Genomic DNA, 15,285 nt, shown 5'->3' with positions numbered 1-15,285 from the left:
CAACCTGGGCAACTGATTTCAGCCAACAAGCCCAGTCATTCATGTAGTTAAAACAAGAAGGATTCCATCTTAAAGATAAGATTGCATTTTAAAACCCAAGATGTTAAAAAGTAAGTTTCTTAACATACTCATTAACAGACAGACGATAACTCAGCCCACCTTGAAAGTAGAGCAGGCAGTCTTGGACGATATGCTCCGAGACCAAGAAGCTGCTATCCTGAGAGAATCTGAGCAGTACATTTCTTGTGTTAAGCTAATTTTGCAGAAGACCCATAAGAAACTTAATGTCTCATAAAGATAAACATTTTGGGACCACTTAGCAGGTCTGCATCCCTAGCCCTTTGTCTCTCAACCGCCCATAAATCCCCTACAAAACGCACCACCCTGGACTCTCTTGTTCCCTCCCAGCGGGAGCCAGGAGCTCTGTCCTCACGCTTCCTCTCTAAATAAAAGCCTCTCCCTTGCTCTCCTACTCTGAGTGTTTGCCAAATTCATTCTTTGACTCCATGAACAAGAACCCATGGAACAGAAGGATTCATTTATGAGTTAGGAAGCTGGCCTTAATGGGTTGCTTAGCCAGCTGCCTGGAAGGTGGGGGTTCTGGTAAAGGGAGGGTTGGGGCAGGAAAGGAAAGCAGCTTTGCTGGGGCTGTGGGGGGTGCGTTTTCCCTGGAAGGGAACACCCCTCCCTGACGCCATGGGGCACGGCCCTTGTCCCTGGGCCTTTCCATTTTCCCCCCAGTTCCAGCTGTAGGAAAAGGTACTCAGGTTGACTGAAATCCAGCTCCACAGCTGCCGCTTAGCCCCAATTCCCCTCTGGGGCCAGAATAGGCCGCTCTGGTCTCCTCTTCTGGCCTCCCCTTAAGGCCTCAGAATATCTCTATGACTACTGTCTCGTGTAGTCTTTTTCCAACCAAGTCCCTCCCTTCTTAGATTCTTCCACTTATTTCCAGATAGCCCTCCTTTGGCTCTACATTTTCATCTGCTCACAGGCCATCTCTGCCTGGACCTTTATAGAATCTTCCACCAGAGCTCATGAGTGGGTAAAATTGTAATATTTCCAGAATATCTCACCTGGTTTTAGTACATCTCCATATCAATAGGCAATCAGAGGTGGAAAGAAGTATGGCTTTAGTGCATTTGTATCATTCCTCAGGGGTGGAGAGAAGTTCATCTCCATACCAATGGGTAATTACCTGCGCAATGGAGGGCTTATGGGCTGTACCTGAGAGGAGACGGGGAGGGCTGGTTTTGCTTCTGCTGGAGCAGGAAAGAGAGAAGGCCACAGACTGCAGTTTGTAAGCAATAAATGAATTTTAAACTTTATTTCTTTCTTTGACTGATTTCTGTTGTTAAAGGTATTTTGCCCTGGGATTTCCTCTCCCCGGACTTACATCACAGATCCCTCTGTCACCAGCAGCCAACCAGGAGGCCAGGGAGAATGGGATAGCTGGCCCCAACTTCTGTCCCTCCTGTCATCCATTCTCCTGTAGATGCTGCAGCACTCTAGGTGCTGCACCTTGTAGATCTGGAAGAGAATCAGATGTGAGCATAATGTCATCAATATGATGATACAGGTGCACTGTTGGCAGTTTCTCCCATGCTGCCAAGTCCTGGGCTACAAGTCCGTAACAGATGGTGGGACTATGGAGGTGTCCCTGCAGATAGACAGTGAACATCCTCTGCCAGCCTTCCCACATGAAGGCAAACTGTTCCTGGCTCTCCTGTGTTATGTCAATAGAGAAGAAAGCATTAGCAAGGCCCTCAACATGATGTGTCATACCGGGGAAGTAAAAGAACTATGAGTGCACATTATGATGCCCACCTTCTCCAGCTCCTGTAGGGTTTCTCCAATTTCTTTGTGCCCCCTGGCAATACATACTGCTTAGTATTTGTCACTTGCCGAAGTACAGACAGAGCTATGGGCGAGTGCTTAGCAAGTCCCCTCTGAGCTGCCTTTACCACACATATCCTCAGTCTGAACTCACCTGCAGTGGTCTGTAACCACAGGCCCTGCAGGGTATCCAACCCCAAAATATATTCAGGGATTGGAGAAATATACACAGTGTACTGCTTTGGGGGTAAATGCCCCATCCCCAATGTATTTTGGGCTTTCTTCACTCTAACTGCCTTACCCCCAGAGCATCTATCACAGTAAGAGTCCCAGGAAACCACTCAGGGTTGCCATAAATCAGAGAACATTCAGCTCCAGACTCCACCAGTGCCAGAACACATTGTACATTCACTGGGGACCAGTGAATTGCTACTTGTACATGTCATGTGGCCTCCAATCCTCACCATGCCCACAAGGTAGGGACCTGGACACACCCCCAGGTCAAACCACAATCCCCAATCACCCTCCTGTGGGGTCAGGGACCCAGGAAGTCCTGCAGGCACAAGGGCCAGAGGAGGGGCTTTGTTTCTGGCTTCCGTGTCTTGTACATCAGCGGCTTGAACCGCTGCTTTGGCTTTAACAGGTGCCACAGTTCTAGGAAGATTCTACTAGGCTCTCCATGGAGTATTTCTTTCACTGCCCCCGCCTTTATCAAATCAACCCATAATCTGGGTCCTCGAGACCTTCACAGGGCCCTATAAACCTCTTCTTTCAGTCACAGACTATATTTCCCTCTGTGCTCTTATGATTTCAGCCTTCCCCAGATCTGAGCAGTAGGATAACCTCACTTACAGGTTTTCCTATGTGGAGGAGCAACAATAGTCACTAGGGACCCAGAGAAGGATGGAGGAGCTGTACGGAGCACCAGATTCCTCATTCCCGTGGTGAACAACCCCTCACAGGGGCCCTGTTGGTCCAAATAACAGTTGACACTTTTCATGCCCAGCTCCCCAGCACCTGCTGCAGTGCTGCATGTTTTCCAACTAGCAGGGAAATATGGCAACTCACCCTGATTAGGCCAAACTGCCCTTAGGGCTGCAGTCAGGCAATCCAAAAGTACATCATTCCCTGGTGCTCAAGGGCATTTTGTATCCTCTCCCAGAGATGGGTGAGTCATCAGGGAAGCCACTTTACTCATTTCTGACCCAGACGGAACAATGCCCTCTACTCCTAAACCCCAAAGATGCAAAGGCCATATAGGCGGAGACTCCAGCTCGGCCTGGGGATAGGCGAGGAGTGTGCAGTGCTCCACAGTGGGGTAGGGTCTGCTCCACTCAGCGAGGAACCCACGGTTGTTGCATCTTTACTTGCCTAACAAACTGGGCAGGCCTTCAATATGGAAGGGTTGGTGCGTCAGGCGATTGCCTCAACAAGAGCCCTGTCCTTGGCCCCACACCGTCATTGTCCCCGGCTCCTCCTACCCTGCCATCTCCTTGGCTGAAGGCACCACCCCTCCCTTCACCCCCCGCAGGGCTCTCTATCTCCATTTTTGTGCTGCCCCCTCCCTTGCCACCAGTGTGTCTCTCAGCATTGTGACCTCAGTTTTCTTTCCCTTCTCAGACCACCCCACAACTCATCTTCCTGGATGCTTGCCACTGGAGGGCATTTCTTCATTAGTAACCCTTTCTAATGCTGCGAAAAACAACCACCCCATGGCCACTCAGTTCCCGAGCCCCCGATTTTACACTGGGCTGACTCCACTGCCTCCAGGGTCCCCATTTTTCCCAGACTTTGGGGAGAGGTCCACTCCTCCAGGAGGGACTTGCCGCAGACACCATCCCCACTGTGGGGTCTCCAGGTGAAGCCTCGCCACCCACAGCCACCCACACGGGAATCCCCTGGGGAATACCTGCCACCCCTAGGGTGGTTCCCAGATGTATTCCCACCACCTCTAGGAGACATACAGTACCTCCACACCATCTACAGGAGCAGTCCGCACCAACAGGGAACCATGAGGACCGATTTCAGGTTCACCAGATCCTGCCAACTATGCCACATATATCCTTGGAGGGAAAGATGTTCCCAGGCCAGGGCGAGTCCCCCTATGAGACTGCAAAACTGAAATCAGTCAAGGGAAAGGGCAGGTAGAAAGGCTTTTCTTACAGTCGCTAGCCAGGCTCAGCACCATCCATCTCGTCCAGCCACGGGTGCTGCTCCCCTTCCCCTACCCACCACTTCTAGCCGTAACTCCGTGAGTGGGTCCTTGGTGCTTGGCAGATGCCAGACCAGTTACATACCAGGAATGGAGGGGAAGGGAGAATGGCCATTTCCTTTCCACCCCTTGTCCTGGAGGTTGCAAGGCCCTGCACTGGTTACAACCATTGATCTGTAAATGGACTAAGGCTAGGTGGGAGGTTCTGGAAATTCTGCATTGACCCCTTAGCTCTGTGCCCTCTGGAGCTTACACACAGGTTAGAGGAATGTAACAATAGATTTACACTAACTAGATGAAGTACTTGTAAGGTGTCAGGCCTTCCAAGCCTTCTTCCCAGGGTAACTCCCCTTCAATGCTCTCTGTGACCTCACATAATCAAGACCCTACAATGATGGCCAGGGGACAGGTGGAGAAACTGTGCCAGCAAGGTCAGTGACTCACCCTCAGTCAAATGCCTACTAAGTGGTTAAAGCTGGATGTTGAAAATGAGCTAGTAGGTCCTTATTCTGTGATCTTAACCATGACATTTGTTCTGTAAATATGTCACACCATGAACAAAATGGATGAACGTATCCATTTTCTTGCTGCATCCAAACCCCACTCCCTTATGTCTGAAAAACAGAATATGTGTGTAGAAGCCGTAACACATACACACTGATATGAGCTACCAAGCTCACTGCCCTGGGCAGTGTCAGGACCCTTTAGTACAGAAAGCATGAAAAGTGGGTAAGTGACTGCTTGTCATGCAATGTGGCTGTGACAGCATATCCCCTTGGCTGTGCTGTTCACACCACACAGTGGTCGCAGGGTATGTGCTTCCTAGGAGGGATTACTGGGTTCAGCATACAAGGCTGCCCACCACATACATCAACGGGAGGCCCTGGCATATGGTCCTCAGAGAATGGAGACCTCTGGAAGGTGGATGCCTTGGGAGTAGATGACACCTGGGTCTCCTGTCATTGTCACCCCTTCAAGGGGCACACATGAAAATGGCCTAGAGAGGGGGGTGACTTGCTTAAGATCACATGGCCCGAACCTGGACCTGACGTGCGTGGTATTCGACACTCCATGCCAGGCCTGGTTGGCATTGTTCCATCTCTGAGCCTGTGCATCAGACACACATGACACCAGACCCCAGGAGTTGGAGGTGTCATCCATATATCCCTGAGGATGTACGTAGAGAGGAATGTCTGGCATGACCCTGCCTGTGCAGGTTGGGATGTTGGGCAGCTCCTGGGAGGCACTATGGGTTCAGCAGGACAGGGAACTGGTGAGAAAAAGAGGCCTGAGCTCAGCTGTTGTCTCCTCAGAGCTGGGACCCAGGGACTCAAAGAGCGAGAGGAGGGCTCTGGTGGAGATTTGGGTAGTCATACATGGCAAGGGGACCAGGCGGATGGGCAGTCAGCAGCCCAGAGGGGCATGTGGGCATGTGTGAATGGAGGGAGGGGCCCAGTAAATGGCACCTTCAGGAGGTGATGTCACTGGGGACACGCCCAGTAGAATATGAATTGTGACCCGAAAGCCAGCTCCTGCTTCAGACTCAAGTCCTGCTCACTTGACTGGAGATGCTCGACAGAGCAACATGCGGTCTGGTGTGGAGCCTTCTGAAGGCATGGAAGTCAGGAAAGCAAAGAGGGACAGTCTTCCTGCTCGCTGTGGGCGTTGGCTCAGAGACCACCTCTTTCCGTGTCATCTGAGGAACCCCGAGGTAACACAGGGCAGCCCAGAGTGGGCCACACCAGGTCCAGGCCCCAAGTGTGACCCATCCCGGGATGACCTTCCCCCTGGCCCCTTCTGTGTGTGTGCAGTAGGTGTGGGGTATGGGCAGGACTGAAGGGTGGGCAGGAAGGGGGCCATTCCTGGGTGGCAGCATGTTGTGAGGTGGTGGCCCCCTGGTGGGGCAGTCAGTGTCACACCTCTGCTCTCATCATTCAGGACAGAGTGTTGGGACCAGGTACTTCCACCCACATGTTAGTCCTGAGCCCACGGGGTGTCCTCTCCTTCCCTCAGGGACGAGTCCTGTGCAGATGGCCCTGTGTGCCTGATGTCAGGGGCAGGGTTTGAGGCCCACATTTCCCCGAGGGGAGGTCCAGGCAGCCCCGGGTGGCACCTCCCAAGCTACTAGGCACTAGCTTTTTGGAGCTCCACCCTGGGGAGCATGGAGCTGGTGGATGGATCCACCTACTCCATCTCCCTAGACCTGGGGCAGGCTGTCTACACCAAGGACACCGTTCCAAATCTGGCGGCCTGCCAGGGCCCTCCCAGGGCTTCCCCACGAGAGTGGTTGACAGTCCCTCTCCAGAGGGCCTGGAATCTCATTCCCTGGGGGCACCCCTTCCCTCTCCTTGATTGCACCCCAGAGGGCTGGGGACTCTTGGGTGAGTTGCAAACCTCCCTCGTCCTGGTGGTTCCCGGGTTTCCCGCTGACGATACACCCCCTGCCCCCTTCAGCATGAAGAGGAGTCAACTCTCCGTGCGAATAAGGTCCACAGGCGGAGGGCTCCCTGGACAGGTGTGAGGAAGAAATGGAGAATGAGGACGGCACGAGTGGAGCCAGCCAGAAACATCAGCTGGAGCACTCCTGAGTCCTCACTCCCTCCTGAAGACACTGACCAGTCCAGCACAGGCCAGCAGGCCACCAGGTGATCCTCCATCCCCTCCTCGGCCAAGTCGGGTCTCTGCCCACAGCCCTCTGTGTGTCTTGAGTGTCCCCACATGTGTCTGAGCCGCAGCGTGCTCCTCTGACAGGCAGGGTGGCTGGTGGTCAGCCTGTTAGGGTGCCCATGGGGAACACAGGAGAAGCCTTAGAGGGGCTCCCCTGGCACCTAGAGGTGTAGAAAGGACTGCCTGCCAAGCTGGGCCACTTTGGGGCTATTACTTCTCTATACCCGATGAAAAGCCTTTGGCTTCACCCGTCAGGGGACTCAATTTGCAAAAGCACATGGAAAACAGCCTTTGGAATGGAGACTTGCAATTCCCTGTGGCTGGGACCAGTCCCTTTCCTCACCGTGGCCACATGAGGGACCTCTGGGGGCAGCAGAGGGGTACCTGGGAAGGTTCTGGTAGGACTTCCTTCAGCAACAATAGGTAGGAAGCACTCACTTTGTGCAGGCCCTTTGGGGACTATTAGCATAACTGAGTGAAGGAAGCAGACACGATACTGGGACCCCGTCCCAGGTGGAGTTGGACAGTCACTTCAGGCGTCAACCACAGGTCACGGCCGGGGAGCATCACCGGAGATGCTCTCACAGCCTCCTCGTGTAACACAGGGGATGACAAGGGGCCAGATGAGGAACTGGAAATGTGAGCACTCACTGGGCCCAGAGGGGGCACTGCCCATCTGCACAGAATGGGGGGCAGGAGTTAGGGGCTTGGGGCAGGGGGAGCACAGCAGAAACCAGCAGGTCACTGATCGTTGGATTCCCACAGGCAGACTGATGACTGGGGACTTCCTATTTGGGAGGATGGGAAAGGATGGGGTCCCAGGAAAGACACACAGAGTCAGGAAGGGGGAGGGGCAGATGCCTGGACAGGCAGGGGACTACAGAGCGGCCAGGCCCACACAAGGGTGGGCCGGGAAGGCAGTGTGGCTGGGAACACCAGGCTTCTCACTCTTCCACCCCCAGGCCTTCCCCCAGCCCCAGAAATGGCCAGGCTAGGCGCCATGCCTGGGAGCACGATGATGTAACCAGCGTCGTACACGGCACCCATCTTTCATCCATCCCGGAGGGCCAAGCCCTCCACTGCTTGGTCCAGGAAGAGCGCCTGGGGCCCACTGTGGCAGAGCTGGAAGGTGAGGGGCTGCAGCCAGGGGACCGTCTAGGGTGGGCTTCCTGGACTGGGGTTGCCTTCAAGGCAGTGAGGCCTTTTATGTCATTGTAAGGTGTGGGGAATCAGCCCCGGGGTGACCCTTTCTCTGTGCCCTGCCTGCTCCAGAACCACGACAGATGCAGCTGATTCCAGATACGCAGGGAGGGCCCACTTCATGGTTAGAGCCAGTTCAGGAGCTCCCTGGGACCCCTGTGCTGGAGCTACGGCCGGTGTCACCTACTTCAGCCCGTGCAGAGCCGGAGGATGTCCCAGCAGTGGCCTCAGCCCTGGTGCCAGGCCCTGAGCTGGAGCCCCACGAGCCCTCGGTCATGGGGCCCAGGGCACCTGCTGGAATGGCACCAGGCCAGGCAAAGGCAGAGCCAGCTCCAGAGCCCAACAGTCCCTGTGCTGCGAGCACGCGGGTCATGCCAATGAAGGAGGAACCCACCATCCTGGCATTCCCCCCCCGCCTGGTGGCCGAGCAGCTGACCCTGATGTATGCGGTGAGCACAGCGGGCTCGAAGTGGGGGTGGGCCTTTCCTGTGCCATGGGCTGCCCCAGACCTGCTGTCCCCTGATGTGCACTCCTGTGATCTGGGCCCACATCCCAGCTTCCTACCATGTGCCCTTAGAAACTCTCCTCACCCCCAAGCCTTCACTAACCACAGAGACAGTAGAGCTGGCATATAGGGATCCTTGCAGACCAATGAGGAATAGCAGAGGGAAGGTGGGCAGGCCCTGGCAGGGTAGTGGAGGGGTGCTCAGGGAAGTGCTGCCAGGGCCTTAGGTCCTCGGGCCACTGGCCTGGCAGGCTCCACAGCCTCCACACTTCAGAGGCCCCTGCCATGTACCTGACTACATGGGAGACACAGACACCAACAAAGGCCTGGTTGGAGTTGTTTTGGGGGAAACTGCACCTGAGTGGGCAGTGGGATCCACAGGGTGACAGAATGGGAGGCAGATGCCCCAGGATGGGCAGGCATGAGCTGCCTTGTGCTGCAGGGAGGAGGTGAGTGAGGATGCCTGTGCGCAAAGCCCCTCTGTTCCCCACCACTGTGGGGTCCAGTGCACCAGGTCCTGGGTGCCTCAGTGGATGGGGTCCAAAGCCTGGACGGCCACAAGGCTCACAACACATCCCCATTGGCCTGGACTCCAGATCTGACCAGTAACTGTCTGGGGCCAGGGGCAACGTGGACACAGCTGAATGACCCTCCTTGCCATCCCCAGGAGCTGCTCACCAAGGGGGCAGTGACCAAATGCATGACCTACTTTGGGTGCCAGTCATACAACGGAAACATTCTGCACCTGGCCCCCACCGTCTATAAGATCTTCAGAAAATTTGATGACGTGGCTAACTTCGTCATCTCCTCCTGCCTCGGGGCCCCGAGCATGACGGCCCAGGACAGGGCCCAAGTGGTGGAGTTCTGGATCCGGGTGGCCAAGGTGTGCCATGGGACAGCCCCCAGGGTCCATCCTGCATCTTGGGACCTGCTCCCCTCCTTGGCCAACTCTCAGGATGGATTCCTGAGGTCTGACCCTGCACGGTCCCTGGGCCCCTCCTGCCAGGGGTATGCTGACCTGGACTCAAAGGCCACAGGGGAGGGACAGCCATACCTGGCCCCTTCCTTGGGTTGAGATACAGTCCTCCACCCAGGAGGGCTGCTCAACAGGTCCTGGGTGTGCTGGGCTCCCTGGGTGTTTGTCTCCTTAAGTACAGGGGTTCACAGGGGGACACAAGCACAGAAGCAGGCTGTGTTCTCAACTCAGTCTTCCCACCCAGGAGTGTCTGGACCTCAAGACTTTTGCATCCCTCCATGCCATTCTCTTGGCCCTGCAGAGCCCTGCTGTGGGTCGTCTCAAATGCACTTGGGGACATGTTTCCTGGTAGGTACTCCTGTCCCTGGGACCAGGCCACCTGAGTGGACCAGAGATACCACCCCTAGGTCTGGCAGTGTCCCCTCAGTCGACTGGGCTCCTGGGAGGCTGCAGACCCTGGGGACAGGGGCTTACAGGATCGCGGGCTCTCAGAGCCCCCTTGGGTTAGGCCAGCGGTTCCCCCTCAGGAATCGGGTTTCTTCGTCAGGTGTGGGTTGAAGCCAATGGGAGATGTTCAGCATGTGTTCTGTAGCAGGAGGTCTCTGCCCCAAGGACAGCCACCTGTCCCCAAAGCAGATCCACCCCCAGGAGAACTGCAGGCCTCAGATTCCCCAGGTCTAAGAGCCATGGAGGAAAGGCTCATGCAGGCTAGTGGAAAAGGGGTCCAACACCCCAAAAGCCTCCACCTGTTGGCCACATGTCTCCCTCCTCTCTCCTCCCCTTAGGAAGAGCTCCAGGATGCGTAACAGGCTTATGAAGGAGAAGTGGCTTAACCAGAAGTGGCTCTTTACGGTAAATGGAGGCTAGAGGTCTGAACAGAGGGGATCCTTGGGGCAAGTCCTCTGCTGTGCTGTGGCCAAGCCTTGGGGATGACTCAAGGTGTGCATGGTGAGAGGGGGTAGCTGACAGGAGAAGTAGGCTCCACCTGGCCCCCAAGGTGTCCTGTGTGTCTCCCTCCATGCCTCCACTTGACTGGGAGCCTGACATCCAGTAAGGACCCAAAGGACAGGCTCCTGGTCAGGGCTGGGGCTGGTGCTGGGTTGGCAGCAGGGGTGGGGCCTATGGCTGAGCAAGGTCGGCCCCTCCCCAGGGCCTCCTGAACCCATCACTGCCCCTCTGAGGACTCAGGCTCATCTGGTCATGGAGGGTTGTCACCCTGGGGTGTGGGCTTCCCAGGTGAGCAAGGTCCAGGGAGCACAAGATGGCCTTCAGCTTTGTACCCATCCCACCTGGTCGTGTGAAGGGAGCCGTGGTGATAGCCAGGTGACAGTGAGTGCTCAGGGCACGCAGGGAGGCAGACGGAACTCCCCTGACACTCTGCGGGTGAGGAAGCCTCTCAGGCCAGCCAGCTGCAGCCCAAGCACACCCATGAGTGTGAGTGTGTGCTGGAGCTGCAATCGCCCTGGGTTGAGAGCCTGCTGCAGGTGGGGACAGCATAGTACCTGGAGACTCGGGCGAGGCATCCACCAACCAAGCTCTGGTTTGTGGGAGGCCATGTGGGAGGGGAGCATGAGCACCTGAGTGTCCTGGACCTTGCAGGAGGTGACCTCCATGTTGAGGCAATGGCTGAGGGACCCCTGGGAACTCTGGCATAGGGAGGAGCAGCTGAAAATGACCTGCCCAGGGTTGCGGGCGGTGGGGCGACCCTGCACTTGCTCCTGCTGCCACCAGCCGTGAACTGCCAGCACTGGGGTGACCAGGAGGGCGAGAGCAGTTGGCTACAGGGAGGAGTTGGAGGACAGGTGCAGGGACCACAGGTCTCGGGATTGGCCAAAAGCCAAGCCTTGGAGGGGCAGGAGGGGAGAGCAAGGCGAAGGGAGGGGTGGGAGGCAGCACAGGGTGGTCCAAGTGGAGCTAGGGGCTGTGAGTGAGGGGTTCAGGGAAGACTCTATGGGAGCCCGCCCCTGAAACAGGCGGGGACTCATCACCTCCCCACCCCAGTGGCACAGGGCATGGTCCCCTTCTTCCGATTTCTCACGGCCGGCCTGCTGGTTTTAGACAAACCCCTGGAACATAATGATGTGAGTGAGCCCAGAGGGGCACAGGGGTCAGGATGGTGAGCTTTGAAGAGGAGAGAGACCCTAGTGAGCCGGACCTCTCAGCACCAGGCATTCCTGCCTCCTGGGGATCTCCCCTACAGCCCAGGAGCTGGGCTGTTTGGAGAAGACTGCCAGAGGGAACCCCCTAAGCCCCGGTCCTGGCCCCAGGGCAGATGGGGCTGAGGGCTACAAGGGGCAGCATCTGGGCAGGACTGGCCTCTCCCTCAGGCCCAGCCCAGGGGGAGGGATGTTGCTCTTCAAGGCAGGAAGCACATGGAGGTGCTGGCCGTGCCTTCCTGCCTGAGGCCTCAGTCTCCCTGTGTCATCAGAGAGAGGTGAGTGGGATGCTTGGCCTCAGCTCCCCAGTCCAGTCCCTCCTCCTCGGTACCCCAGATCCTGGCCTAGGTCTGGGTGCTGTTTCTGGCAGGCCTGCCACTTGGAGGGCCCCAGTGGTCCTCCAACTTGAAAAAGGGTAGGGAGGTTTGGGCCTCGTTCTGGGTGCAGGCGGCTGTTTCTAATGCACTTTGGCTGCCTTGCTGCCTTCCAGGGTGATGGGATGAGAGAGACAGAGTTGAGCTACTGTACCACCCTGCTACAGAAAGGGAGGTGTGGTGCAGAGCCCCTGGGCAGGACCCTGTCTGGCCCAACTCCTCGGTATAACATGTCTTGAGAAAGTTAACATGCCCAGGGCTGAGGACACTCAAGGCATTGTCAGGTGAGGGGTGACGGTGGCATCAAGACAGCCTTCCTGGAGGAGCAGCTAGAGACCCAACAGTGGGAACAGGCAGGGCTGGAAGGCATTGGAGGGAAGGTGGGTTTCCACATGAGCAAAGTTCCGGGACCATCCCACTGCCCCACTCCTCACGCCCCTCCTTGTCCACATCCTGTCCTTCCTCTGCCCCAGGAATGTTCCATCGTACGTGAGATCATGACATACAAGCACATGGCCAAGATGCATCACCTGGAACCCGAGGAGCACTTCAGGTCCTTCTTCCAGGCCATGGAGACCCTGGATGAGCAGGAGAGGTGAGGCTGGGCAGGAGTCACGTGTGGATTCCAGCTGCTGGCAGGCTCTGGGAGAAGGGCCCCTGACATGTGGCTCCAAGGACTCACAGGTGCCCCTCTGTCCTGCAGCTACACCCTGTCCTGCCAGCTGGAGGCCCCAGGACAGAGGGCCGGCAGAAAGGGACTCTTGTTCTTCAGGTCCCGCAACATTTAAACTTGGCGGCCAGAGCCAGGTAAGTTACTGGCCTGGGGCCATTTGCAAGGGGTGGGCTGCTCCCCAGCCTCAGGGAAGCTTCGGGCCATGCTGGGTGTGGGGGCGTCCTAAAGACAGGTGGGGCTGGGATCCCAGCTCCACGGCCGACCAGTCCTGTCAGACTGAAGGGTGTTTCCCCTCCCCCTCTGGGACCCAGTCTCCTCCTCTGTAAGTAGGTGACGCTCAGGAGCCTTCCTGTGACAGAGACCCCCCGGGTGCTGGTGATTGACAGGACCCTCCGCACAGGGCCCAGAGCCCAGAGGGCAGTGGGGACGGGGTGGAATCAGGATAATGGGGGGAACCCGGGATAACCTGCCTCTTCTGCTCACCCGCGTGGCCCTGTAGCTGCTGTCATCGGGCCCTCGGCCCTGCTGGTGTCCTGGCTGCATGTGGACGACAGCTTCTACCCCTTCGGGCAGGCGGCACCTGGCGCCCCAGGACCCCAGTCTGCTTGCTGCTCTTCCTCCTCCCGCTGCTCATCCTGAGCCTCTGCTGGGGCAGGTGCTCTGGCACCTCCTCCATCGGCCGACTTTGGCATCTCCCCATGCTGCCGCTGCATCCTCAAGGGCCTGTACGTAGCCACTGCCAACCTGGCCGCCTTCGTGCTGTGTCCTACCCTCTGCTCGTGGCCCGCTGGACAAAGGCGAGCCACCCCACCGTGTGGAGGGTTTTCCCCTTCGAGTAGGTGGCCTCCCACCATGACGCCAACTGCTGCCTGGGTGCCATCAGCCACCGAGTCGTAGCCACAATGGTCCAGGAAGAGCTGGGGCCCATCCTCACCATGGCCAGCCTTTCCCAGGATGGACACAGAGATGGCGCAGTGCTGCATGGGACCACCGTCCCCTGGGTGCCCAGCGGAGGCATCCGAGGCTGCAGGGCTGGTCAGCCGACACAGGGTCCCAGGACATGCTCCCAGCAGAGCCCCTGTGCAACTCCCTCCCCTCATCCCTGAGAAATAGCCTCCCCAGGCACAGTGTGGTCTAGGTGTTGTGTCAGAGGTTTGGGGTGGGTTCATCCCTGTGCAGAATGTAATAAATGAACGGATTGTCACCACACTGCTCTTTCTTCTCAAAGCTCTGCCCCTCCTGCAGACATCGTGTGCCCCAGCCCACCCCACCCCCAGCCCTCAAACTCTATGACGCAGGGGGGCCCTGACCTACGCCAGGTTGTCCTCCATCCTCGGTCCTCCCCCAGTAAGGTGCTCAGGAAGAGCGGGGCGCTCTAAGCCCCAGGCTGGCACACCTTGGCAACACTGGGGAGGGCAGTCCAACAGAAACTGGACCTTCCTTCCTGACCTCTATAGGTTATGATCAGACGCCCCGGGGTGTCTCTTCATGTCTTCAACACCACTGCAGATGTCGTAACCCAAGTAGATCCCAGGGCTGCAAGGCACCAGTCTAGCACCATCCCACTTAATGACACACAGCTGCCCCACACATTCCAAGAAATTCCTTTTCAAAAAATGTTGAACTTGGTCTCAAAGCACCTCCAAGATGTGCACTCCTTCCTTTGAGGGCCTTTCTCTGAGCCCAACTTTTCCATGCTTCACACCTCAGAGCACCCACCAAAGCTCCCAGGTCTCCAGTCCTTCCCCATGGTGCCCCCCTCAGCCGTCCATCCCCAGGCCAGGCTGGTGGTGTGAGGCCCCTGGTATCCCGCTCCTGGCTCCTGGCTGAGCAACCTGATGTCTGTGACAAAAGGCTGGGGAGGCTGAGTGGAGGCACTTGGCTCTGATTCTCCCCATAATGCGCTCTCAGGATGTGTTCATTCTCCCAGGAGGGGAGGTCTGGCCTGCAGGGGAGCTGCAGGATCAGCACAAATACCCCCTTGGGGGGCTCCACGCTGGAGACAGTCTCCAGGCCATATGCTGCAGGTGGAGCCCCAGACTGGGGACTGGAGAAGTGGAAGTGGGCCCTACTGACAGCCTCAGGTGACCAGATGACAGGAGGTAAAATCAGGACACCCAGGCCACCTTCCTCCCCCTGGCCCTCCCCACAGCACCCTCAGAGCCATCTGCCTGCACGGTGGTCCCAGGGATGACCTCAGGCTCCCCGGCCGCATAGGGAAGGAGGTTTGGGCAGAAGAAGGGCACATGGGCCTCTGGCAGGGCGGTGGCCCAGGTCAGACCTGTCTTCCTGCACGGCCCACCAGCCTCAACCCTAGAGAGATGAACTTCTGGGCCCAGAAACAAAGCAGTAGCCCTGGGACTGCTGGGTGGTCACTGAGGTCAGCAGTCCGTCCTGCCCCGGTGTGTGCAGGTGCCCAGAGCATGCCACGCCCTGGACTGCTGCTGCTGGAACACCAGGCTCACATGGCTGCGTGGCCACCCTGACTATGGGCTGCAATGCACCTGCCCCACCCGATGTGTGCTGTGGAGATGGCACGGCCCTCTGGCACCAGGTGTGCGGCTCTGTGCCCAGGCACGGGGCTCTGGGGACTCCCCGTCTTCGGGCTCCTCAGAGAAGCTAATGCTGGATTTCTTGTTCACGGAGTCGAATAACAAACTTCGGAAACACTAAAGGTAGGAGAGCAAGT

At 57.2% G+C, this 15,285-nt stretch overlaps 2 protein-coding genes across 3 annotated transcripts in view; one reads left to right on the top strand and one right to left on the bottom strand.

Moving 5' to 3' along the window:
- KCNU1 (potassium calcium-activated channel subfamily U member 1) overlaps positions 1–15,285 on the bottom strand; it is a 265,469-nt gene that overhangs the window by 140,696 nt on the left and 109,488 nt on the right. Inside the window, exon 4 of the mRNA XM_073218915.1 lies at positions 1,394–1,527. The gene's annotated coding sequence lies outside the window, so the exon portion shown is untranslated. The remainder of the gene's footprint in view (positions 1–1,393; positions 1,528–15,285) is intronic.
- On the top strand, positions 8,451–13,828 carry LOC140845171 (ral guanine nucleotide dissociation stimulator-like). 2 transcript variants are annotated; one of them, XM_073218917.1, is made up of 6 exons: positions 8,451–9,300; positions 9,638–9,741; positions 10,179–10,245; positions 12,397–12,518; positions 12,627–12,730; positions 13,096–13,828. In XM_073218917.1, exons 1-5 carry the CDS (start codon positions 9,118–9,120, stop codon positions 12,709–12,711), a joined length of 561 nt encoding a protein of 186 aa, XP_073075018.1. In that variant the 5' UTR covers positions 8,451–9,117; the 3' UTR covers positions 12,712–12,730; positions 13,096–13,828. The 2 variants fall into 2 exon arrangements, with proteins under 2 accessions (XP_073075018.1, XP_073075017.1); XM_073218916.1 differs by having other exon boundaries at positions 12,627–13,828.

This window comes from Manis javanica, chromosome 12 (assembly GCF_040802235.1).
Source record: "Manis javanica isolate MJ-LG chromosome 12, MJ_LKY, whole genome shotgun sequence".
NCBI lineage: Eukaryota > Metazoa > Chordata > Mammalia > Pholidota > Manidae > Manis > Manis javanica.
The sequence above is the reverse complement of the archived record's forward strand: the minus strand, read 5'-3'. Positions and strand labels throughout refer to the sequence as shown.